Below are 27,575 nucleotides of genomic sequence, written 5' to 3'. Positions count from 1 at the left end.
CCTTAAACCTCACACATCCCAAAGGGAATTTTTTTTTTTTTTTGGCCGCCCCCCGCAGCTTGCGAAATCTTAGTTCCCCAACCAGGGATCGAACCCGGCCTCGGCAGTGAAAGCGCTGACTCCTAACCACAGGACCGCCAGGGAATTCCACAAAAGGGAATTTTTTAATTTACCTCTCCTACCTGCTCCTACCCAACCTTCACCATTTCAGGAAATTGTACCTCCATTCTTCCAGTTGTTTGGGCCCTAAGCCCTGGAGACACCTTTGATTCTTCCCATTCGTTAATACCCCAAAGCCAACCACATGGCACATCGTGTCAGCTGGACAATCGGACTCTGTGTAAATCCAACCACCTCTCCAGGCGCTACCGCCCCACCCTCACCACCGTCACCTCCCGCCTGGACCATTGCAGCAGCCCCAGAGCGGGTTGAATAGTGTCCCCACAAATGCCATGTCCACCCGGAAACTCAGAATGTGACCTTATTTGAAAATAAGGTCTTTACAGATATAATTAGTCCAATTAAGATGAGGTCATTCTCATTCTGGATTAGGGTGGGCCTGAAATCAACAGGCTCCGTGTCCTTATAAGAGGAGGACAGGACACAGAGAAGGCAGCTGTGTGAAGAGGGAGGCGGAGACTGGAGTTCTGGTTCCACAAGGCAAGAAACACGTGAGGCCACCCGAAGCTGGAAGAGGAAAGGCAGGACCCTTCCCCGGAGTCTTCGGAGGAAGCAGAACCCTGCTGACACCTTGATCTCAGACTTCGGGCCTCAGAACTGTGAGAGAATAAATTTTGTTTTAAGCCACCCAGTTTGTGGTCATTGTCACAGCAGCCCTGGGAAACTCACACAAGCCTCCACCCTGGTCTCCTTGCTCTTACCCTCACACGGCCAAGGGGAGCCGCTCAAAATGCAAATTGGTTCACATCATTCCTCTGCTCGAAACCATCCCACAGTTTGCCATCCCACTCAGACTAAAATTGAATATTCTATTGAAAGTACTGCCACATGCTCCAACCTGGACGAACCTCACAGACATTATGTTGAGCGAAAGAAGGCAGACACAAAAGCCTCCTGTGTGATTCCATTCGTGAAACATTCTAGAACAGGCAAACCTAACCTTTAGTGAGAGAAATCGGCATAGAGGTTACCTCTGGCTGCACAGAGGGGCATGCCTGGGAAAGGGCACAGGGAACCTTCTGGAGTGAACCTTCTGGAGTGGACCGTTCTAAATCTTGATCTCAGGGGGTGGTTCCGTGGGTGCACACATATGCGAATATGCATTATGCTGTGAGTACACGCATCACAAGTGTGCTACGGGGCAATAACAAAGCTTTCTAAAACTCTCAGATTCGTCCCATTGTCTAAATGCTCCTTCATTATATGGCCTCTTTCAATCTTCCTGACCCCATGTCCTTCTACTTTTCCTCTCACACTCTCCAATCCAGCCACCCTGGCCTTCTTGCTATTCCTCAAACACAGTAGGACCTCAGGACCTTTGCACTCGCAGGTCCTCTACCTAGAATGCTTTCCCTCCAGATACTCCTTGCCTCTCTCACTTAACTTTATCCAGGTCTCTGCTTGAATGTCACCTAAGACACTGTGTTCCCAAAGAGCCATCTAAAATAGCAGCCACCACCCAAACTTGCTCAAATCTCCTGCCATCCTTAACTCACTTTATTTCCTGCAGAGAACGAAATGCCATGAGACATACCATGGAAGTCCCCCCTACGAGAATGGCCACCGCATGAGAGCAGGGACTTTTCTTGCCTTGGTCACTGTTATATCGCCAGTACTTAGAACGATCCCTACCACTTGGTAGGTGCTCAAAACAAAGCTGTTGAATGAATAAATGAATCAATTATCCCCATTTTATAGACAAGAAATTGAGGCACAGAAAGACAAAGTCCCCGCCCCATCTCTCTGTAGTGTACAGTACCTCATGAATGGAAAGCCAGATTGTGTCTGTTCCCAATGCCTTAACATCCCATAATACACCCGAGACGGCTCTTCTGCAGGTGGCCAGAAGCTGGGAGATGCCAGCAAGGAGGGAGACAGATGGCGTGTGTGCTGGCACCCCACACCTCCTCCCCCTGCCCAATCTGGCCCAGCCCAGCTGCTGCCAGGAAAAGGGCAGCCTGGCCTACCAGGAAGACTGCAGGAGAGAGAGGAAGGAAAAAAGAAGAAGTGAAGCGCTTCCTTCCCGCACCCCTGCAAACACCTCCTGGGCATCTTCCTGCCTCCCAAGACACAGCCGAGTCCAGACAGTGGGACTCAGGGAGCCCAAGCCTGGGCAGAAGGACCACTGCAGAGCGGTGCTGCCTCAAAGTCCCGGGCCAACCACAGAAACGTGGCCACGTGTGTGACCTTACACTACCTGACTTATCTTTGCTTTGTGCCCAGACTCTTACGACTATAAGTGAAAAACCAGAAGTGTAAAGATGCAGATACCAACAACAAAATGCGCCAGTCCTGAACACCTAAGACGCTTGAGACAAAGGTGGCGATCAGCTGGCCAAGCTCCCCTGCCTCAGATGCTCACTGGAAGTGGGCCAAGCAACACGAACTCACTGGTGAAGGAAACACACATTCTGAATCAAGATCCTGGAAGTATTTTCTTGGAGACTGTGCATTAGGGAGAAGTGCAATTAAGAATTGTACTATATAGTTTAGCTCTCTGGGCACACGGTTAAGACTCCTCATGCCATGGCAGTCAACTCTTCTACTTTTGTGTGCTGAATTCTGTGTGTGCCACTGGGAAATAAAACAGCATGGGGGCTCAGGGGGTGGGTGGTCTGTGACTGAATGAGCAGGGAATTTGGAGGCGAAAGAGGAAGACTGGAACCCATGAGAAGCTCGATCACTTTTCAAGTATGTACTCTCAGGAAGTCACTTAATATTTTGGAGTCGTCAAAACCACCTGTGGCAAAGGCTATGCGGTGTCCCTGAATGTATTCTTCTTCCAAAGCGACAGAATTTTCAGCTGGGCACAGGGCTGCCCAGAATAAAGCCTACATTTCCCAGCCTCCCTTGCAGCTAGGTGTGGCCACGTGACTAAGTTCTGGCCAATGGGATGTGAGCAGATGTGTGCAGCTTCCTACTGTGCCCTTAAAAGGGGAGGGGCAGGCCCTCCTTCCCACCCTTCCTGCATCCCACCACCTGGAGTGTGGAAGTGGTGAGAAGTCGTCTTAGACCATATCGATGAGGGCACATACTAGGGCACTGGCCCCTGACACTGGGACCCCCATACCACCCCCAGACTGCCTACTTCCACGTTCTTAACATGGGAGAGAAATAAATGTCTACCTTGTTTAGACCACTGTTACTTGGGATGTCTGTAAGGCAGACAAATGAATACCTCAACTCATACACAACAGACAGCGGCTGGTAAAGCTCCAAGGAGATCACAAATGAGAACCCGTTTTATACACAAGTGAATGGTGCGATTGTAGGAAAGACCATCATGGGTGTCTGTGGTTTTGCCTGACCAACATCCATTCCCAACTTACTTCCACAAGTGCAAACCAACATCCTTTAGGGATCCACCCACAGCCTTAGGGCCTGTAGTATGAATGGAGTTGACCCCGCCCTCCAGCTCGAGAAGTGACCAATCCGAGCACCAGCCAATCCCTCTGTCTACAGCAACTGGTTCACGGATATGGTCTTGAGCCCAGCTGAGCCAATGAGCATCAGACCCAGAATTTTTGTTGTTACCATTAGAAAAGAGGAGCCCTCTTTATCCTGGAGTTGCTCGGCTATGAGAGGTATAAGCGTGGAGCCACTGGAGGCTACGTTGCCACCACATGCGGAGAGCCTGCCTCGGAATGGAGCCAAGGTGAGAAAAGCAGAACCAAGAGACACACTCCTGATGATGTCACTGGAACACCCAGATTCTGCTGTACCTGAAGCTCTCTCAGGTCTTTCCAAAGAAAGTGAACCAGTAAATCTTTTTTTTTTCCTTAAGCCAATTTTAACCAGATTTTCTTTCACTTATAATTAAATAATACTAATAATATTGAATACAATTATTAATTGTTATCAGGATCATTACTTTAAACAGGAATTGGCAAATTTGGCCCTAGAGCCAATCCAGCCCTCTATGCCTATTTTTATAAATAAAGTTTTATTGGAATACAGCCATGCTCATTTCTTACATATTACTTATGGCTGTTTTCATGCTACAGCAGCAGAGTAGAGTCGTGATGACAGGGCTGTATGATGCAAAAAGGCAAAAATTATTCACTATCTAGCCCTTTACAGAAAACGTTTGCGATACCTGCTGTACACAGACTGCCCTAGCTGAGGAAGGGATCAGGTACCATGGGTCTGTGTGGATTAGCAAGGCTGAGGCAGAGAGGAAGGGAGAAGCAGGGGCAATGGTTAACTCACCAAAAGGAAGGCCCGCACGGTGGGGATCTTGTTCAGCTCCACAAGCAGACGCAGGGCCTTCTCGTGGTTGCTGCAATATTCTTCATATACGCAGAACTTGTCCTTCTGCAAGACAAGGACAGAGCCTGTGGGAGACAGGTCATGGCAGGAAGGCAGACGCTCTGAGATGTATGGACAGCTGGGCCAGCAGGCCTGGGAGGAAAGGCCTACCCCACACCCTGACCCTGAGACATACCCAGCAGGCGGGATTTCACATGAAGTCGCTCCCACTCACTACAGGCCTCTCAGCCTCCGTTCTTGCCCCAGTTCTGCACCCAGTAACCTCTCAGGAAGCAGCAGGGCCCAGGGTCAAGTACACAGACTCAAGCCAGGCAGCCTGGGCTTGAACCCTGGCTGTGCATTTCCAGCTGTGAACTTGGGCAAGTTACCTGACCTTGGTTTCCTCATCTGTTAAGGTGGAGTTAATTATAGTCCCTAACTCATGGGATTGTTACTGAAATTAAATGATTTAATAGGTGAGGTTTCAGCATACAAGAAGTGCTCAATAAATGTCTTTAGAATCAACACACAAGTCAGATTGTGTCACCCCACTGCTTAAAACCCTCCAGTGGTGTTCTATTACACTAGGAATGAAATCCAACACTTTATTATACCTTTCAAGGGCCAGGCAATGTGACCCTGAGTTTCTCTGATCTCATCTCACTGGCCTTCTATCTGCTCCTTGAACTTGCCAAGCCTGTTCCTACCTCAGGGCCTTTGCTCTTGCTGTTCTTTCTACCTGGAACACTTTTGCCCAAAGCCTGGCTACTCCCCAGCATTCGGGTCTCAACTCAAATGCCACCTCCTCAAATGACCCCTAGCCAAAGTGGCCACTCAGGTGTACTCTATCATCCCCCCACCCCGTCTTCATTTTCTTTACAGCATTCTCACAGTCTGGAATTATCCAGATTATCTGTTCATCACCTGTCCTTTCCCACTTGGCAGTCGGCTCCCTGAAGGCAGCGACCACATCCTCTTGTTCACTGAGGTGTCCCCACGTCCTAGCACAATGCCTGGCACACAGTAGGCCCTCAATAAATACTTACTAAATGAATGAACTCTACACACCTACTAGGTGCAATGCCCTGTATATATGAACCAGAAGAGTCTAAATAAGACTCGGGAATTGGGGGGAACAAGTAGATCTCTGGTCACTGCCACACAGCAGTGGCACTGCTGAGGCAGGGGGATAGTTCTCTTGACCTCCAGATACCCCTGAGCCCAAAGCTGGACTCTTTCCAGCCTAGAGGTCACCTGTGAGTCACCAGGTCTGTAACCGTCAGTCAGGGTTTCCGGGACTGAAAGGGACAGGAGCCGTCTTAGTTAGCAGGAAGCTCTCCACTGAGCATACTCAGTTCCCAAAGGCTCACAGAACACCTCCTTCCAACCCACCAACCCCCAAACAAGGATGTCCTGGGGAAGGCTGCAGGACAGGAAGGGCTGAAGGTGGCTGAAGGGCCTTGACCTTGGGCTGGGGGGTGGCCAGGAGACCCCAAGAAGCTAAGGAAGGAAAAGGTGGGTCTGCAAAGTAAGCAGCTCGTCTTGCTTCTGCACAAGCCCCCAGTCATCCTGCCGGTGGGTGGCTGCAGGAAAGAGGAAACCAACGAGGAGAGAGAATGGGTTTCAGAATCAGTAAGCCACCCCAACCCGGCCCAGCTCCCCCTGGGGCTCCGTGTACACCATCTGAGCAGATGCCCTGAGCAGCGAAGTGTCCACAGCCAGAGCCGACGGCCAACACGTAGTATGTACTGAGCAGTTAGGACACGCCACCCTCTGCTCTCCTGGAATGCGTGCGGGTAGACTCACTCCACCTCACAGTAACCTGACCCGGTCATCACGGTATCCAACCCATTCACACGTGGGAAACCAGTGAAAGGTCATGAGCCCAGGGTCTCACACCTAGCGAAGTGGCAGAAGGAGGATCCGACCTCTCTTAACCCGCACGCTGATGTCCGGCTCTGCAGCCAAGAGCCTAGAGGCCCTGCTATTAGCACAGCTCCCAGATAAGACACCGACGCCCCCATGGCTATGGTCAGCATCAGCCTCATAAGTGCAAGTCCAGGTTCACAGCCCGACCCCCGCCCGCCGGCTCTGCACCTCGGGCAAGGCATGCGATGCTTCAGAGCCTCTGCATTCGTGCCTACAAATTACAGACAGCCATGGTCTCCCCGTCATAAGGTCGCTGTGAGGGTTATCAGGTGAATTCACGGTAAACGTGTAAAACAGTGCATAGTAAGGGCTCCTGAACTTTTAGCCGCTATTGTTATTGCTGTTGTCGATGTTGCTGTTATTACCATGGTTACTATTTCAGCAAATTCATCATCCCCTTGGTGAATCCATCTAGGACAGGTGGGACAGTGGATGGGTAGGTTTTGTTTGGTTTTGTTTGCGGTACGCGGGCCTCTCGCTGTTGTGGCCTCTCCCGTTGCGGAGCACAGGCTCCGGACGCGCAGGCTCATGGGCCATGGCTCACGGGCCCAGCCGCTCCGCGGCACGTGGGATCTTCCCAGACTGGGGCACGAACCCGTGTCCCCTGCATTGGCAGGCGGATTCTCAACCACTGCGCCACCAGGGAAGCCCGGATGGGTAGGATTTGATGGTAAAAAAGAGACAGGCAGAGTCAGGAGGAAGGGAGCTGAGTGGACTCTTAGGTCTGGGGAAGGCCACCAGGGAAGGCACCAGGCAGATTTTGAGGACTGGGGTGGCTCTCGCTTCCCGGTATATCTGATTTCTCATCCTTGCACTGTCCACCTCCCCACAACCACACCCTGGACCATGAGCTCCCTGGAGGCAGGCTTTGCAAACTGATGAGGTCACGGCTACGGCCGGGGGGACTGAAGTCCCAGACAGAGTGCAGGCCTCGTGACTATTTGATGAATGAAGCAAGAGAGCAGAGGGAGGAATTGAGTGGTGCCCGAGACCCTCACAGCAGCCCCACGTTTCTTCCGGACAACCCTGGTGCACTGCAATGCAGCCTCAGCTTTTCGCTGGCCCGTGTGTTGTTTCACCCACCCAGCATCCATTCCCCCCTGTTCTGGTCACAGCCCCCAGTTTTTCCCCTGGGGAATCTGCCTCCTACACTCTGACCCCACTGACTCCACTCCACTCCCAGGCACCATGCGTGAGCGTGTGACCCAGGCCAAACCAATCAAAGAGCTCCCGGTCCTGGCAGCAATGGCCATGCGACCCAAACTGGGCCAGTGAGAGCCCTTAAGGACTCAGGTTGGAACTGCTGTGAAGAGAAGCTCTCTTTGAACTTTTGTTACTAAGCTAGCTGACTGTCACCCTGAAACTGCTGAGGGTCACCTCTGCCACCACGCTAAGAATTAAGCCGAAACAGAGGAAAGCAGAGCCTAGAGATAAAGAAAAACCAAGTTTTGAAAACATCATATGGGGTCCTGGATTCAGCTATACCTGATGTCAACACACCCTGAATAGTTCATTTGTAGGAGCCAATAAAGTCCTTTTTTTTTAAGCCTATTTGAGTTGTTTTTGTCACTCGCAGTGAAGACAGTACTAATATATGCACACTCTAAAAGGGGAAGAAAATGAAAATCATGGACCCAAGTCTGGTGTGATGACCGTCTCCCTGTTCATCTCCATCTGTACCATGAAGGGCTTGGACCAAGAAGGACAGCCAAATCTGTTCATTCTCACATGCCAACCCCAATCAATAAGTACTGCTGTCTGGAACACTAGTGAGAAGAATTCTGGAACCCCATGGAGAATGCTGTGATTGACTAGCAATGTCTGCCACGGATGCAGGAGAGGGGAATAAGTCATAAGATCGCCACAGGTTTGTCATTCCTCATTCCCTGAGCCCCTTCTCTGACACACTGTGCAATGTCATCCTCTCCTTCAGCCTGTGAAAAGGGCAGGGGAGAAGGCTTGAGACTTGGAGAAGTTAAGTTTAGTAAATGACAACACCCCTCTTCAAAACCATGCCGAGTTTCATCACTCCCATCTCCTTTCATTGAGCTCAACCCCAGCTGCATCGCAGGCCGAAGATGCAGCAAATGTGGAAATACTACCCTTGACAGCTAAGAGGCCAAGCGTTCAATTTCCTCCTAGGGACGCCCCGTGGGGCTTTGCTTGTTTGGCTTGGAGGAAATGGACAAACCATTGTGCACACACAGACATGGGGATGGGGGGCGTGTGGCCATGGATTTGGGCTGTGAGGGAGGAGAAGAGGACAGCTGCCAGCTGGGGACAGCTGGGGGAGAGGCTCTAGCCCCCAGAGAGAGCTCGAGGATTGTCAGAAGTGGCGGCTGCCGTCCACAGTACCCAGGGGGTGACACTAGCTCCACGGAGACCATCTGCTCCCAACCACTCATTTCACACCCACAACGACTGAGACTTGGAGAAGGGAAGGAGCTGGCCATGTAGACCTCTCTGGTGGGGAGGGGAGTATGAGATTCAGGTCACTTTCCGCAAGCTATCTTCCGCCTGTCCACACAGCTGTGGGGTGAAGAGGCTAAAACCTAACACAGACCACACCAATTCTTGCTAAACCCTCCAACTCTCATAATGCAGTCCCTGCAGGACAGGGCCCCCCATGACATCCCTGGATTCGCTCCATCACTGACTCCGCTCCAACCACTCTGGCCTCCCTGCCTTCCTCCAGTGGACCAAGCCTGCTCCATCCAGGGCCCCTGCCCTGGCTTCCTCTCCATGTGGAATATCCTTCTCCAAGATCCCCTACGTCACCACCTCACAGAAGCCTTCCCTGACCAGGATCGCCAGATAAAACACAAGACACTCAGCTGAGTGCTCATGTCAGATAAACAACAAATCGTGTTTCAGTAGAAGTATGTCCCAAACATTGTATGAGACATACTTATGCTAAAATATTATTTGTCGCTTACCTGAAATCCAAATTCATCCAAACACCCACCATTCTGGGTGTTGTTATTTGCTCAATCTAGCAACCCTGTCCCTGACTTCCCAACTTCAGACAACCTCAAGGAGAGTCACTCCTCACATCTGCATTTTATATTCTTCACAAACCCACGTCCACATCTGAAACGACCTCCTCTGTCAACTGACTAACCCTCCTCATGGAGCCTCATGGCAGCAAAAAGCAAATCTGTCTTATTTAGGGCACCATCCTCAGGGCCAAGTACAGTGCCTGGTGCACAGTAGGTGCTTAATAATGATATAAAGGGACTTTATCATGTAAGACGGTGAGAAACACAAGTCCAGGAGTCAGACGACATTGGCTCAAATCCTGGCTCCAACACTCACTGCCTGGGTAAGCTTGCGCACTGACTTACCCTCTCTGGGCCTCAGTTTCCTCATCTGTAGAGTGGGTATAATAACAGCACCCACTGTTAAAGGTTGTTGTGACGTTGTAATGAATTAATATACGTAAAGCACTCAGACCAGCACCCAGCACAAAGAGAAGGTTCACTGAGTGCTAGTTTGCAATCACCTCAGTAGTTAGTGGTTGGGTTTGGGGGTGAGGGTGTGAGGGAGTCCCCCACTGTCCACTGGCTGGGCAGCAGCGGTGGGCTGGTCTGTAAGCCAGGGCCCCTCACAGGGTCTGATGTGCCCCCTCCTCTCCTGGAGAGCCTGTCCACAGAGCTCTGTTCCCAGTCACCACCTTACAACCCCGATGCTGTCTGGCTGGCCCTGGTGACCCTCCCTTTGGGGCTGTCGGGGGATGCTGTGGTGAGTGTGTCCTATCCGTGAGTCCCTCCCCAGGGACCGTTCTCAGCCTGAGACAGCTGCCTGGCTGGCCCGAGGCTGTCCACCCACTCCCCGGGACAGCCCATGTCCAATGGGGGTGGCAAAGGCCCCGCCACCTCATGGCAATTCAGGACGACCTGAAGGAAGAGGCACGCCAGCTCCAGAGCTCCCCCAACCCCAGGTGGGGTCAGGCCAGGTGGAGACTGTGCAACCTTCTTCAGCTGCTTCCAACAGGCCACCTGTACGCAGGCCTCCAGCTCCTGGAAACCAGCCTACAGCAGTGGCCGCTTTTAAAAAGAACTCAGCACCGTCTGCCATGAGCCTGGGGGGAGCGGGGTGATGATTGCAAATGTTAAATGAAAAAGATGACTTTAAATTAAAAACACTGAATCATACGTGGAGAAAGCTGACTCCTTTTTCAGCTGTTCCAATTACCTCAAGGAAGGGTCTCAGCAAGGTGTGCTGTGACACCAAAGCCAGTCTGACACCGTTCATCTTCCTTTTGATCAAACCCAGCGCAGGTCTCAGGCTCAGAGACTCAGGTGGGCAAGAGTTTCTAGACGGAATGCTGTAACACAGCTTGGTTTCTATTGCATTTATTTTTAATAGCAAGAGACACTCATTTTCCACGTCCAATAATGATGCAAATTACCCTTTTAAATAAGTTTTTTTGACTCCCCACAAAGGCCTGAACATCCACCGTAGGCACATCAGGATTCTGAGGGTAGGCACTGCCCTCACAGATGTCCAGTTTGATGAGGCTACATGAGGAGGGTTCCGGGCAGCGCAGCAGAGGGTATGGAAAAGAGGCTGTCTCCTGGGCTCTAAAATCCCCACCTTCCTTCCTCCAGCTGTCCCCTGCATCTCTGAGCAAATTAGCCCAAGTAGGGACTCAGGAGCTGGAGACCCTCACTGGCCAGTGCGCTAAACCTGCTTACCACACCTCTGCGGCTCAGGCAGAGAAGTCGGGGGACACATGGGGCCTGGAGTTATTGGCAAGCTGGAAAATGCACCCTGAGGACCCCTCCCCCACTTCGTCTAAAGTATGGACTATTCCACTTTCAGCTCAGATGTCATCACGTCACGGGCATCCCCAACTATGCCACCACCTCCCAAAAGCCTTCCTTGTTGCCCCAGCTGGAATAACACCCATTGCTGACACTCATGCAGCACCAGCTTGGAGCCAGGCCAGATCTCACTGCTTTACTCGAATTAACTCATTTCATCCTCATGACAGCACCATACAGCAGGTACTATCATTACTCCCATTTTACAGAGTTGGAGACTGAGGCCTGGAGAGGTGAAGTCACTTGCCCAAGGTCACTCAGCTTTTCAGTGATGGAACAGGGAATGGAACCTAAGCAGCCTGGCTCCAGAGAAATAGGGGCTCACTCCTTCCTCTGAACCCAAAGGGAAGACTGTCCCTCCCATCTTTTCTATTTTCCTATTCAAGATACTTGTCCTGGGGAATTCCCTGGCGGTCCAGTGGTTAGGACTCGGTGCTTTCACTGCTAGGCCCTGGGTTCAATCCTTGGTTGGGAAACTAAGATCCTGCCAGCCTCGCGGCTCGGGAAGAGAAAAAAAAACAAGATGTGTCCTTAACCAGTACTGCCACTAGCCCCTCTCACCACATGCACGGCTACCACCCTGGCCGATGGGCACCATCATCTCAGACGTGCAGTGACCTCTTCCTGGTCTCCCCACTTCCCCAGCAGCAGCCCTTTAAATGCAAAGCAGATCACATCCCTGCCCTGCACCACGCCCTCCATTAGTGCCCATCTCACCCGTCTGCTCTCACATTCATCCTATTTCAAACGCTGAGGAATGGTGGCCACGTGAAGAGCTAATAGCCAACATTTAGTGAGCACTTACTGTGGGCCAGGAGCTGTTCGGAGCCCTCTCCTTGCTTGTATTAGCTCACTCGATCCTCAAGGACATCAAGGGTCAGGTCTAGTTTTTTACCCATTTTACAGGTGAGGACACCGAGGCACAGACAAGTTAAAACAACTTGCCAAGGATGACACAGCCCACGAGCAGCCCAGCTCTGCCATGCTAATCTCAGACCACACAGATGTGATTCCCTGGAGAAGGGAGTTAGTAACGATGACAATGACAACGAAAGTAAGCACCGACATGGACCGAGTGCTTGCTCCAGGCCAAGGTCTCTCATCTCAGCACCGCTGACACTTGAGGTCGGATAATCCTCTGCTGTGGGGACCGTCCTGCACATTATGGGCTATTTGGTAGCATCGCTGGCCTCCACGCACTAGAAGCCAGTAGCATGGCCCCCTCCCCAAGCTGTGGCAACCAAAAATGTCTCCAGATGTGGCCAAATGTCCCCTGGGGGCAAAATAACCCCCTGGTTGAGAGCTGCTGCTCTTGGCTACACACTTTGTTGCTTTACCTCTTTGAGTCCTTCCATCGACCCAAGGAGGCACCATTATCCCTACTGCTCCATCTGAGGAGGAAACTGAGGCTCAGAGAGAACTGGAATCTGGCCCAGGCCTCATGCCCGTGAGGCCAGTGCGGGTTTCCTCCCAGTGGGGAGGGTCCCACGCAGCACAGGTAGAGAAAAGCAGGTGCCTCCTGTGGGCTAGGCTGCCCCCCTTCCTCCAGCTGTCCCCTCACAATTCTAAGTGACTTGGGAAGAGAGTGGCTATTACAACAAGGATCAGTCTCCCTGTCCAGCAGTCCAAGGGGGCACCCAAGGGTCAGACACCCTCGGTGGCCAGTGGGTGGCCAGACCGGGACTCAAATGCAGGTGTGTCTGACCCGAGTCCACCCTCTTGGTCATGCTGCAGCAGAGGGGCCCCGCCAGGCCAGGCCAGGAGGAGCCCCAGGACGCAGTCATTCAGCAAAGAGCTCTGAGGAAAAGGGGACCACACTCTACATAACATTAAAGGGAGGGAGAGCCAACTAAAAAGAGCCCCAGTCTGCTGGGTCCAACCCTCTGCCCAGTGTTCCCGGGGTGGAGGCTGGACCCACCTGCCCACCTGCCTCTCCCCCTCCCAGATAGACCTGCAGACGAAGCTAGCCAAGGGTGGATGGAATGGGGACCCGGGGGAGAAGCCCACTCCCCAAAAGCTGCAGGCTCTGGTAGGGGCTGGGGCATCGTACTCACGAATTTTAAGAAAACATTCCCAAGTTCATGCTGAGACTGAGGCTCCGGATGTAAACAAAACTCCAAGGCAGCCAGGAAATCCTTATGAACTTCCAGGATGTCTTCAATGTTTGAGAACAGGATCTGCGAGGGAAAAATGAGGCCCAAGGAGAACATTAATCGAGGCGTAGAGGAGACCAAAATGAAGCATAAAAAAAAAAAAAATACATAGGGACTTCCCTCGTGGTCCAGTGGTGAAGAATCCACCTTGCAATGCAGGGGACGTGGGTTTGATCCCTGGTCAGGGAACTAAGATCCCACATGCCGCAGGGCAACTAAGCCCATGTGCCACAGCTACTGAGCTCTCACACCTCTACTAGAGAGTCTGTGTGCCGCAAACTACAGAGCCCACGCACTCTGGAACTCGCGTGCCACGGCTACAGAGCCCACCCGCCCAGCCTGCACGCCACAACTAGAGAGAAGCCCACGCACCACAACAAAAGATCCTGTATGCCTCAACGAAGATCCCACGTGCCGCAACCAGGACTGGACACAGCCAAAAATACATTAAATAAATAAATAAATAAATCTTTTAAAAAAAACACATAATCCCCCGGTGCAGGCGAGGAGGGTGTAGGAAAACGGGCAGTCTCATACGCTGGAGCTAACAGAAATCATGATACTAACAAAAATACTGCCAACGTTTACTAAACAGGATTAATGCCTAATCCTGTACCAGTAACTTTATATGCACTTATGGCATCTAATCCTCACTATAACTCCACGAGGCAGGAGCTATTATCATCCCCAATTCACAGAGGAAGAACTGACGCTCAGAGAAGAGGATTAACATTCCCAAGGTCACGTGGGCCAGTGAAGCAGCGGAACTGAACTTCACACTCAGCCTGCAGAGGAATATATACCAAGACATCCATCACAATCTTCATCACGGCCAGACACACCTGGTATGTCCAACCATAGGACTGATTTTTTTTTTTATTGGAGTATAATTGCTTTCCAAGGTTGTGTTACTTTCTGCCGTACAGCGAAGTGAATCAGCCATATGCATACACGTAGGACTGATTTTTAAAAACAACGAGGGTACTTCCAGGCACCTATTAAAATGACCTGATAGCAGAAAATACAATAGGGAAGGATGTTCCAAATGTGCCATTTAAACTCTCACAAACAATATATGAGTGCCTGTTTCCCCACAGGAACCTATAAAGTTTGAAATGCACAATCTGATCCACAATTGTACATTTCAGAATTTAACCTTTTGACCCGTCATTTCCAACCAGGGCTAGTTTTGCCTCCCAGGGGACATCTGCCAATGTTTGGGGACATTTTCAGTTGTCACAAACTGGGGAGAAGGATCCTACCGGTGTCTCATAGGTAGAGGCCAGCGATGCCACTACACATCCTATAATACACAGGACAGCCCCCATGGCAAAGAATCGTCCAGCCCAACTTGTTCATTGCACCCAGGTTGAGCACTGGGTGGATGGCCAAGACCATATACTGCAGCCTTATGTGCACTAGTAAAAGATTAGACAAAAGCCAAATATCCATTAATGGGGACTCGTCAAACAGTTAAATAAAGGGGATTGGCTATATTTAAATACATGCCATATCCTGAAATACTTTGAGCCTGTGAAAAGAATCTGCAGGTCTGTAGAAATGGATCTGGAGCCCTGGAATGATCCTTGATATATACTGCGGGGGGGAGGAGGGGAATCATGGTGCCACATGCGATTCCAATATGGCTCCATTTGTGTAAAATAACACACGCAAAGGCCACTCCTATGTTGGCAGAAGCAGAGACCCCCCTGGACAATAACACAAGCTGCTAACCGTCAGGGCCTCTAAGGAGAAGAACTAGGGGAGATTTTCACTGACTTAAGGCCCTTTGAACTGCATGAATTACTTTTTCTGTTTTGTTTTTTTTTTAAATAGGTGCATTTTTTCTTTTTAATTTGGCCACACGCTGTGGCTTGCAGAATCTCAGTTCCCCAACCAGGGATCAAACCCAGGCCCTGGCAGTGAAAGTGCCGATTCCTAACTACTGGACCACCAGGAATGCACCATTCCCTAAACAGGTGCATTTTAAATTTAATTTTGAAGAAGGCATTCACAGGGTTCAAAAATCAAAACAGTAAAATAAATATGGTACAGAGTCCCTCTCCCACCCAACCCCCCACTCACCACCCACAGCAGCTGGCAGCCAGGGGTCACCAGTGTCGCTAGGGCTACGGTTCCCTCTAGGGTTTCTCACCATTCATTCATTCAGCAAGTACTAACTGAGCCCCTACTGTGTGCCAGGCCCTGGGGACACAACAGGGAACAACGACGTGCCTGCCTCCATGGAGGTGACATTCTACTGGAAGAGGACAGACAACCAACAAATAACTATAGTTTTCTAGGTGAAAAGAAGCACTAAAGACAAACATAAAACAGGAAGGGAGTCCCAGGGTGGAGCAGGAGGAAGAATTTGGACATTTAAACACGGAGGCCAAAAATGTAAGGCCAGACGCTACCAAACTCTTAGAGGAAAACATAGGCAGAACGCTCTATGACATAAATCACAGCAAGATCCTTTTTGACCCACCTCCTAGAGAAATGGAAATAAAAACAAAAATAAACAAATGGGACCTAATGAAACTTAAAAGCTTTTGCACAGCAAAGGAAACCATAAACAAGACGAAAAGACAACCCTCAGAATGGGAGAAAATATTTGCAAACGAAGCAACTGACAAAGGATTAATCTCCAAAATATACAAGCAGCTCATGCAGCTCAATATCAAAAAAACAAACAACCCAATCCAAAAATGGGCAGAAGACCTAAAGAGACATTTCTCCAAAGAAGATATACAGATTGCCAACAAACACATGAAAGAATGCTCAACATCATTAATCATTAGAGAAATGCAAATCAAAACCACACTGAGATATCACCTCACACCGGTCAGAATGGTCATCACCAAAAATCTAGAAACAATAAATGCTGGAGAGGGTGTGGAGAAAAGGGAACCCTCTTGCACTGTTGGTGAGAATGCAAACTGATACAGCCACTATGGAGAACAGTATGGAGGTTCCTTAAAAAACTACAAATAGAACTACCATACGACCCAGCAATCCCACTACTGGGCATATACCCTGAGAAAACCATAATTCAAAAAGAGTCATGTACCACAATGTTCATTGCAGCTCTATTTACAATAGCCAGGACATGGAAGCAACCTAAGTGTCCATCGACAGATGAATGGATAAAGAAGATGTGACACATACATACAATGGAATATTACTCAGACATAAAAAGAAATGAAACTGAGTTATTTGTAGTGAGGTGGATGGACCTAGAGTCTGTCATACAGAGTGAAGTAGGTCAGAAAGAGAAAAACAAATACTGTATGCTAACACATATATGTGGAAAAAATGGTTCTGATGAGCCTAGGGGTAGGACAGGAATAATGACGCAGACATAGAGAATAGACTTGAGGACACGGGGAGGGGAAGGGTAAGCTGGGACAAAGTGAGAGAGTAGCACTGCCATATCTACACTACCAAATGTAAAATAGATACCTAGTGGGAAGCAGCTACATAGCACAGGGAGATCAGCTCGGTGCTTTGTGACCACCTAGAGGGGTGGGATAGGGAGGGTGGGAGGGAGATGCAAGAGGGAGGGGATATGGGGTTATATGTACATGTATAGCTGATTCACTTTTTTATAAAGCAGAAACTAACACACCATTGTAAAGCAATTATACTCCAATAAAGATGTTATTAAAAATCAATCAATCAATCAATTAACATGGAGGCCAGGGACAACCGCTCTGAGAAGGTGACATTTGAGTCAAGGTCCCAAGGAATGAAGACCAACTCCATGGACCCTATGGAGGCACCAGACAGTCTGCAGGGGGAGAGCCCTGAAAGTGAGCAGGGAAGGCCAAGGGGCAGGAGGCCACTCGTCAAAGCTGCAGTCCCAGAAGGCCAGGGTACCTCTTCGTCCTCCTCAAACTCACCCTGAGGGACACTTGTCCCATGAAGTGGCTGGAAGAATCACCCACACTGTTGGGTTATTTTTCTCTCTCTTCTTCTGTCCAGCTCACATGGTTAAATCTGCTTATGTTAAAGACACATAGGATAGATCCTACTGTTATACTTACTTCAAGGAATGGCTACAGAATTTCAAAATAAATACCTGTCACCTGAGTGTATACCCCAAAGAAATCAGAGCCTGTGTCCCCCCAAAAGACATAGACAAGAACGGTCATCACAGCCAAAAACTGGAAATTGCACACATATCCATCCACGGGAGAATGAATGAGTCAATTGTGGCACAGTCATACTACAGAATACTACACAGCAATGAAAAAGAATGACTTCCGGCTACATACAACAACATGGGCAAATCTCAGAGACATAACAGTGAGCAAAAGATGCCGGGCATGACGAAAGAGCTCATTTTTATACATAGTTCAAGAACAGGCAAAGCTAATTAATGCCACTAGAAGTCAGTGGTTATCTTTGGGGTGGGGGCATGTACTGGGGGCGCACAGAGGAGCCTGCACTTAAGATTGTACCCTTTACTGTGTGTGAATTATACCTCATAAAAAAGGTAATTTTTTCAAACTGTAATAAATTATAAATTTTAACTATAATAGTTTTTAAGTTGTAATAAATAGTTTGTAATAAACAGACCTAATAAACAGTAGGTAGTCAGTAAGTATTTGCCCAAAGAATGAATGAAAAGCTTTGACCCCAGCCCTACCAGGGACCTGCCATGCACTGGCCCTGTGTAGGTCTCTTTACGTCTCTAAGCCTCAGCTTTCTTATCCAAAATACTGGACTCAGAATTGTCAATGTACACGGTATCCTTATTAACCAGGACACACGCAAGGGGATGTCCTGCTTGATCAAGCCCTTTATATGCTGTACATGCTGGCACCTCTGACCCCGGCCCTGCCCCGTCTCCCCTCTCTCTGAGGACCAGGACCCTGGAGCCCCAAGGACTGGAGGTGGCTTCCCAGAGAGTGAGGCCACATTAGAAAGCCAGGCCTAGGGACCGCTGGGGCCTCCACCATGCACACAGAAGGTCTACTGACTTCCTTTCAAAATTCCCCAGAGCCACAGCCAAGACTTAGCCTGAACCCAATTACTTATCCGCCCAGCCTCGACACTCAACACCCAGTGCAGGGCAGGGGCCAGGGCTGCCAGGAGGGCAGATGGAGGTGCCAGGCTCCCAGGGGCACTTGGGAAGGGATTTTCCACTGGCTCTAAGCCAGGGTCCCTGGCATAAGGAGGCTGGAAGACAGGCTGGTTGCATTGAGCAAGGGGAAAGCCTCGAGGTGGGGAGTGGGGCCCTGAGGCTGAGTCCTCCTCACATCCCCCAAGCACTGTCTGCTTGCGGGACCCAGAGCCCTCCAGGGGCTGCAGGGAGCAAGCCACTGGGAGGCCAAAGGCAGCTGCCCGCGGGGTGGACCCGGGCACGCTCTGAGCATCACCCGGGAGGAACGGGCAGCTCCACACACAGCGGCAGGGACAGTCGGGAGAGGGGCCAGCCCCGGGTCCACACCTTGACGTTCTCCTCCGTCAGGCCCTTCTCCACCGAGTCCGCCGTGTTCTGCCGGATGCGATGCAGGAATGCCTGGAGGAGAGAAGTAGGGAGAGGTGAGCGTCCACGCCTCCAGTCCCCCGGAGGTAGCCCGAAAAAAGGGTTACCAGTTCAAATGCCAACTAGGCCCTGGGAGGCACCACAATCCAGGGACGTGGGCAGGAAATAAGCAACAACCGACTCTGCCCTTCAGCCAACATGTGCTTATGGAGCATCTGCTCCACCAGGCTCTGCAGAGGCCAACACAAACCCTGCCCTCATGAGCAGCACTCACCTGCTTCATCACCTGCAGGACCCTCTCAGACCACAATTCATTTTCCTTTTTTTCCTCTTGCTTAAAAACTTAATTTCTAAATAATAACCATCCACATGGCTCAAAAATCAAAAATATAAAAAGTCAAAACTATGAAAAGTCTCCCATACCACAGGCCCCATTCATCCAGTCCTTCCCATACCCCATGGGAACCACAGCTCCTAGTGGCTTATGTATCATTCCAAATAAACATACACAGGTTGATCAAAGAGTACAAAGTTCCAGTTATTGGATGAATAAGTTCTAGGGATCTAATGTACAGCATAGTGATTATGGTTAATTATACTCTATTATATACTTAAAGTTGCACTATGGTGGTAATCATTTAGCAATATATAAAAGTACTAAAGCAAGCTGTACACCTTAAACTTACACAGCGTTACATGTCAATTGTATCTCGATAAAGCTGGGGAAAAAAACACAAATATATTTATGTATATACATGTACACACACACACACACACACACACATATTCTTATTTTCCCCTTTTCACACAACAAGAGAGAGCAGCATACACAAGATGCACTGCACCTGCTTTTTCCACTTAGAGATCTCTCCATATCATTACACGGGGAGCACCCTCATTCTCTTTTCATGGCTGCCCAGGATCCTACTGTATGGACAGACCAGAGTCGTTCTGCCACTTTTTTCAAGGTCTTGGAACGGAGAAATCATTTCCCTCCTCTGTGATGTGACAGACGATAAAGGCGGGGCCTGGCAGGGACTGTGGGGAACAGGCAAGCTCACATGCATCGAAGCGGGGTGGCTACTTGTCCCCGCCGAGTGCGGCCAGGTGGGAGGGCAGCAGGCCCAGTATCACCAGATGTTCCGGGTTTGGGTTTTTTTTTTTATTTCCCAAGAGAAACCAGAAATTAGGATTTTTTTTTAAAGCAAAGTCTCCCAGCTTTTAAATGGTGGCAAAAGAGCCATCTGTTTTTGTGAGGAACTGGGTTTTAGGGGTCAGGCATGAAAGCGGAGGGACCAGAGTGGAGGGGTGCAGCCCCTCCACTGATGAGCAACGACAGCGGCCTGGCACTGGTATGGGTGGGACAGAGCAGGCAGAGGACAAGCCACTGAGAGATCCCATGGACAGGCCGGGGAAACAGAACAGACATGGGGGTGGGGAGGAGGACATGGGAGCATCGGAGGGAGACTGAGGCCAGCCCCGCTGACAGCGGACTCTGCTGGGGGTGCCCCGACTCGAGGGCTTGTCCCCAGGTTGACCACATGGAGTCCCCTGCGAAAATGACTTCACGGTCCACTGGCCACGATGAGGCATGGTGGCCTGTCAGTCACCTTCCCTGCCATGGGTGTTTAGAGCAAAGGGGAGATCTCTGAGTTGGGGGAGGTGGAAGGCACAGCCCAGGAGGGAGGGAAGCAGGGGCAGGCCAACAGAGAGGAGGTTGCTGGATTCTTCCCCATCATGAGAAGGGACATCCATGGATGTTATGGGGAGCCGGCCACCTGCAGACTCTGCTTTCCTAGGAAGAGGTGCGCTGACACTCCACATGGCAGGTCACAGAGAGGAAAGTCAGGGACACACAGCAAAGTGGCCCTGCCTCTCTGTCCACACTCACCGCAGCGTGTTCTCGACCAGTCCCTGCAGCCCAAGTGTATATCCCCAGCCTGGACTTAGGTGGATTTCTGACAACTCGACAACTCCACCTGGACGTCCAAGAGGCATCTCAAATTAACACATCCAAAACCTAGTTCCTGAACTTCCCTCCAAACCCACACACCACCAAGCCCTTCCCAGCCTGAGGAATGGCACCTCTGCCTTCCAAGTGCTCCAGCCAAACCCCCACCCCATGTCATCCTCGAACCCCCTCTTTCTCTGACACTCCATTTCCATCCATCAGCAAATGCTATCAGCTTCACCTTCAACATGTATTAAATATTGGACCACTTCTCCCCACCTCCTCAGCCACCCACCTGGTCCGAGTCACCAACACCTCCTGCCTGGACTAATGCAATCACCTCATCCCTATTCCTTTCTCCACACACACAGCCAGAGGGATCCTTTTAAATATGTAAATCAGATCCTATCAATCCATGGCTTGAAACTCTCCATGGCTACTCAATACACTTAAAAAAAAAATCCACATCTTTCCACAGCTACAGGTCCCCATGACCTGTACTAGTTAATCTCTTTGAACTCATCTTCCAGCATTCCACCCTCACCCCACACCTCAATAATCTTCAGCCACATCTTCAACCCCTCTATTCCTTCCACCTGCCAGGCACATCCCTACCTCAGGACCTTTGCACATGCTGTTCTTACCTGCAAGGATATTCTCTCCCAGCTCTGTCCTGAGACAGCTTTTTCTCATTCATCAGACCTTAGCTCAAATGTCACCTCCTCCAGGGTGTCCTCCTTGTCTTCATGCACTTATCACCTTCTCATCTTGCATTAAGAGCCCATTTGTCAGATAAAAAGACTAAGATTAAGCAGTCTACACCAGTGCCTAAGGGAAAGACCAAAATAAGAAGGGAGCATCGCTGGAATGAAGCATTTATCCCAATCCAACAACAGAGGCCAGGTTTGGAGACTAATGATTTGGGTTTAAACTGCATTCCTCCTCTTTCGTGTGGTGTGACCTCAGGAAAGTGCATTAGCCTCTCTGAGTCTCAGTTTACTCTTCGCAAATACGTAGATCATAGTAATACTGTCGTCCTACCTTTCAGAATGTACTAGGATAAAGTGAATGGGAGCTCCATGAGGGCAGGGTCTGCTTCCCAGCTGTACCCCCAGGGCCTAGACTAGTGCCTGGAACACAGTAAACCCTCACATATCAAAGGAAGGATAAAATTTGCCTGACACAGTGCCCGACACATGGCAGGAACCTCAACTCGGGCTTCTTGGAAACCTGATGATCTTTCTCTTTAAAGGACAACGGGTAGAGGGGTCAGGAGACAGGAGTTCCTAGAGGATGTTTTAACAGGGCCTGTGATACTGCCGGGAAGTCCAGCCTCCAGCCTCCTCAGACAGGAGAGCGACAAAGGCAGCCTCACCCAGCACCGCCAGGGAGAGCAGGAAGCTGGGAGCGCAGCTCGGCTGGCCTAGATCACAGCTTCCTGTCCCACTTTCTCCACAAGAGCAGGGCCACCACTATTGTGCTGGGACAATGCGAGGCTCGGGCCACCCACAGAGGAGCCGCAAACAGGCTGGTGTGATGGGCATAATGGGCAGCTCGTGACCCGGAAAGAATGGGCAGGCAGGGGCTCTGGGCCCAGCCCCCGTGCTGCCCACGGCACGACTGGCTTTTCCAGGCGGCGCCAATGCCCTCTGTGCAGGCAGGATGGTGAAAGGGACCCTCCAGGGTGACTCCGTGTCCAAACCTTGACAGCTTTGAAACACTCGGCCAAAAGCAGCTCTCATCTTGGAAACCTCCCTTAGAGACAAGCCCGTTCTCAGGGTTTCCAGGGCTGCCTGAAACTCTCCTCCGGCCTTGGAATCTTTGCCCATGCCGTGTCCATGCCGCAACCCCTGCCTGGGCCGCTTCCCTGCATCTGGCCAAGTCCGCCTCTTCTCTTTATGATGATGACGAAATACGTCAAGGAGCCAGAAAAGGACAGAGGAAAATTTAACAAACACCCACAAACGCATCGCTACCCAGTTTCAGCAAATCTTATTAGCATTATGTCAAATTTGCTTTAAACTATTTTCAAAAAGAAATTCATCAAGTCTGGAGGAGGTGCAGACAGGGAAGGGCCACGAGGAAGCCCTCAGGGCGGGGGCTGGAAATATTCTACTTCTTGGTCTGAGTGGCGGTTACACGGGCAAATGCATATGCAAAGCCTAATCAGTGTGCACCTGAGATCCGTGCACTTTACCCAGGTACCTTGTAAATATTAAACCTCAGTGGAGACACAGGAAGAAAGGCAGCACTACAGAGAGAGGTGAGCTACCTGTGCACCTGCCCACCCTGCAAGGCACCCACTGCCCTGGATATGTGGTCCTCACGCCCACACATGCCTTCGCCCGCTTACCAGGCACGTGTGAACTGACGAGCAATGAAGAACACCGTTCTGCGTGCTTACGACATTTTTATAAATGACGTCCTTTCAGCAACTTCCTTTTCTCACTCAACATCACATTTTCCACCTTTACCCACATCAATACGTGCACTCGGCAACGCCTGCCGCCCAAACCCCACCCACCTCCCTTGGTTCTTAGCCCTGGGGCGCGCCCCAGCACCACTTCAGCCACGAGCACCCGCGTCTCTTGGCGTGAGGACCCTCTCTCACATGCAGAGCAGGCTGCAAAGACAGACGAGGACTGAGGCACGTGAGGGCCTGCTTCCCCGAGGGCCCCAGGGGCCCGCACTGGTCACCTGCTTGATGACACACCTTTCTCAGCTGCCCTCCCTTCCCTGCCTCACTCCCCGACTCTGCTATTGGTGCTTCCTGGGGCGAACTCCCAAGGAAACTGCTCGCCCTTGAATCAGTCTCAGGGTCTGTTTCCGGAGAGCCCCACACTAAGTCGCTGAGCAGATGTAAGGAACCACTACCAGGCCACAGATGTTTAAGTTGTTTCAAATGTTCTCTCTATAAACGATGCTATGATGAAGAGGCCCACTGGGGCTCAGGTGCTCAAGATCCTCTAGGCGCACCTAAATCTCCTGAGCACAGGTGTGCAAGTTCCTCCAAGTGTACACCTAGGTATGGAATGGTTGGCCGTAGATTAGAGACATGTTCAACTTGACTAGTTAATGACAAATGGGTCTCCAACGTGAATGTACCAACCTACACTCCAACCAGCTGCGGACGAGAATTCCCACCATTCCATACCCAGAACAAGACCCACATGCTCTCATTCGTTCATGCAACAAACATTTGCTGAGACCAGCAAAGTCCCGACATGAGTTCATTGCAACCCCCATGATCAGCTTTCAGGGTAGCTATTTTGGTCCCTTTCTATAGATGAGAAAAACTGAGGCTCATAAGTGAAGTAACCTAACAGAAGTCACGCAGCCAGAAACCAAGAGAGCCGAACCTGAGCCCAGGACTGTCTGGTTCCTGCTTGCTGCTTGGGAGGAGGGGACCAGAGAGGCTGCTCATAGAGCTCCTAACCCAAGTGCCTTCACGGTCCCCAGACCTCTGAGCTGAACAGGAAGACACAGCATAATTGATTAGTGATGTCTGCCACGGCCACGGGAAGGAGAAGAGTAGCAGAGTTGTGTGTTTGCCATGTCCAGCGAGCTCCAACTTGACTGAGAAACCCAGAGGGTGAGAGACACAGGTCTGAGTTCAAACAAAAAGTTGGTGATAAGCCACAGTTCAGAACCAGGTCTCCTGATACCAGGCCAGCCTTGTCCCTGCCCCCCTTTGCCTTAGAGCAGTGGTCCTTGACCAGGGGGGCTGATTTTATCCCCCAGAAGAGATGTGACAATGTCTGAAGACATTTTTAGTTGTCACAATTGGGGATGTGGGTGCTGCTGGCGTCTCAAGGGTAGAGGACAAGGATACTGCTAAATATCCTACAATGCCCAGGACGGCCTCCACGAAGATGTATCTGGCCCCAAACGTCAATAGTGCCAATGCAGAGAAACCCTTGCCTTAGAAGTGGCTCTTACTAAAACCTAGGAAACAATCCACTCCCTTCTATAGCCGACAAGATCCTGTAAGATAATGGCCCTTCCCACCCCACTTGGGCTTACTCTTTCAGGTGCAGCCGTGCTGGCTCCTTTTTGTTTCCTGAACACACTGACCCTGTCCTCCCGCCCAGGCCTTTGCCGTTGCAGCTCTCTGCCTATAAAGCCACCGCTGCAAGATGTTCAACTGGCAGGGGAGCCCCCTCGTCAAGGATGTCTCCCTCTCGGACTCCGTATAAAGGAGGGTCTCGCCTCACTCCTCACAGCCGTCTGAACCCTGTTACCCTTCACAGAATTCATCACTATTGGCAGTGCTCTTATCAACTAAGTTTTGTATATATCTGATTGTTTGGTAACATCTTCCCCAGAGAGTGTCCACCCTCTCACAGTGGAAGATGGTTTTGTTCACTGCTGTCCCCTTGCATCCAGAACACTGTCTGACGCATAGTAGGTGCTCAAGAAACATGTGGAGGAAAGGTGGGAGAGAGGGAGAAAAACTGAGGAAGGAGCCCCAGAATAGGCTCCAGAAGTAACAGGTACAGAATTGAAAAGTATATTAATAATAATAACAGATTTTTTAGCAATTATTATCATACCTTACACCTTTGGACCTTATTATGTGACAGGTGCTACTCTAAGTGTTTTACTCCTCAAACAATCCTAGGAGGTAGGTACTATTATTACTGTGCCCATTTTACAGAGGAGGGAACTGAAGCCCAGTGTAATGAAGAGATTGCCCAAAGCCACACAGCTAGTAGGTAGCAGAGCTGGGCCTCAAACCCAGGCAGTCTGGCCTGAGGATGAGTCTCCAATCCATTTCCAACATGCATCCGCAGTGAGTAACTGTACCCAACAAACCACATAAGCATAAGACAGGTAGCAGCTGCCCTTTGGGGTGCCCCTGGGGAGGCTCCATCTGTCTGGACCCTGTAGCCACAGCCTTGGGAGGATAATTCTCTCCCTGGAGATAAAAAGGAGGGAAAGAGGCCTCGAAGGTACTCTCTGAGACGGATGCCAGCAACCTGATCACTGAGAGGAGAGGGCCCGCCTGCCCCCAAGGACACCCCCGCCTCGGCTGGGGTGACCTCATCAGACATATGGCGAAACCTGAGAGGGCCAGGGGAATGGCTAGAAGTAGGGGAGGTGGGGCAGGGCAGCCCCCAGACCATAACAAGGACAGAGGAAAGGGGGTGCCCTGAAGACCCCAAACCCCCATGTGATCTGGCTGGCCCAGGGTCCAGGGAAGCAGAGTGTCATAGAACAGCCTTGAATCGAAGTAATAATAATAAAGTAACAATAACAACAGCAGAAGGGGCTTTTTGAGAGCCTGCACTAAGTAGCCACACACAGGCCAGAGTTTGGGAAGACGCCCAGATGCGCAGCGACTCCTACAAAGCCCAAGTGCTACGCTCCGTCCACTTAAGTTCTGAGCATTTACCCTACAGGAAAAACTAAATCTCACGTGTGGCATCAAGATTTAACTTTAGGGCTTCCCTGGTGGCGCAGTGGTTGGGGGTCCGCCTGCCGATGCAGGGGACGCGGGTTCGTGCCCCGGTCCGGGAAGATCCCACATGCCGCGGAGCGGCTGGGCCCGTGAGCCATGGCCGCTGAGCCTGCGCGTCCGGAGCCTGTGCTCCGCGACGGGAGAGGCCACAACAGTGAGGGGCCCGCGTACCGCAAAAAAAAACAAAAAAAGATTTAACTTTAGTATCTGATTTAAAATTCTAATACTTGGGGTTGAGTTATGGTCCACCTTGACAAAAGGACATCGTGCTAAAAATGGTTTGCAGAAATCCATATAATGATACAGAAAAAGACTGTTAATGTATCTCTAGGGGGGAAAAAGCCAAGTTACAGAAGAGCACATGAAATATAGTCTCATTTTTGGTTAAATAAATTATTTCTACGTAAGCATAGAAAAAAGAAGTATGGAATGAAATACCCTAAACTGTGTGAGAGTATGGCCAAGATTACTAGCTGTTGCCCAATATCTGGTCTCTCCTTTTCCAGATTTTAGAATAAAGACTGTATTTCCCAGCTTCCCTTGCAACTAGGTGTGGTCCCATTACTTAGTTTGGGCTAGGGAGGTATAAGTGGATGTATTACATACGACATCATGGAAGTATCCTTGGAGATGATGGGAGGCACGGGCAGGGATTCTCTCTTGCTATTCCTCCTTCCTGCTGCTTGGATAGCAAATGTGATGCCTGGAGGTCAGGCAGCTATCTTATACCATGAAGTAAAAGCCAGGGGTTGAAGAAGATGGAGCAGCAATACAGAAGGAGCTTATGTCCCTAATGACAGTGGAGCCAACATATCTATCCTGGGCAGCCTATAATTCAGTAAGAAAGAAAATTCCACATCATTTAAGGCACTGTTGTTTGGGTTTTATCACTAGCCACGGAACCTAACTCTGAGGGTGGAATTAGAAGTAATTTCAATTTTCTCCTTTCTTCATTTCTGTTTTTTTTCCAAATTTCTACTTTCAAATCAAAAGTCATTTTGTAACATAAATGTATGGTTTCCTTTTTTAATTTTGGACGGGAGAGGTTACTACACGCACCAGGCTCTCGCCCCAATCATCACTCCTTCAGCACCAGGAAGACTGGTCTGCATTTTCCTCCTGGAGGGCACGTGTCCCCGGGTGGAAAGGGGAGTGCCCACCGGCAGAGACAAAACCAGACACACGTGAGATGAGAAGGCTGTCCTTCCGCAGTGGGGCCTCTGAGCTGCCCACCCCTCGTTCTCCGTGTTGACTCTGGAAACCACCAGGCTCCCCAGGAAGGGGCCCATACTGGCCGAGCCCCCCAGGAGCTGGCCTTGGGCAGAACATAAGA

General features: G+C 50.3%; 1 protein-coding gene across 5 annotated transcripts in view; it reads right to left on the bottom strand.

Annotated features, from left to right (window-relative positions):
• PREX1 (phosphatidylinositol-3,4,5-trisphosphate dependent Rac exchange factor 1) overlaps window positions 1-27,575 on the bottom strand; it is a 217,770-nt gene that overhangs the window by 96,332 nt on the left and 93,863 nt on the right. For all 5 annotated transcript variants that reach the window (XR_003793079.1, XM_029219974.1, XM_029219975.1 and 2 more), the window contains exons 2-4: window positions 18,792-18,863; window positions 13,238-13,360; window positions 4,390-4,494 (exon numbers count right to left, since the gene is read on the bottom strand). Coding sequence is in view for 4 of the 5 variants with exons in the window: in XM_029219974.1 (XP_029075807.1) it covers window positions 4,390-4,494; window positions 13,238-13,360; window positions 18,792-18,863 (300 nt within the window). In the remaining variant the exon portion in view is untranslated. The remainder of the gene's footprint in view (window positions 1-4,389; window positions 4,495-13,237; window positions 13,361-18,791; window positions 18,864-27,575) is intronic.

Source organism: Monodon monoceros, unplaced genomic scaffold (genome assembly GCF_005190385.1).
Source record: "Monodon monoceros isolate NGI ecotype Baffin Bay Population unplaced genomic scaffold, NGI_Narwhal_1 Super_Scaffold_13, whole genome shotgun sequence".
In the NCBI taxonomy this organism is placed as follows: domain Eukaryota; kingdom Metazoa; phylum Chordata; class Mammalia; order Artiodactyla; family Monodontidae; genus Monodon; species Monodon monoceros.
Note: the sequence above shows the minus strand (reverse complement) of the source record. Positions and strands in the feature narration are given on the sequence as shown.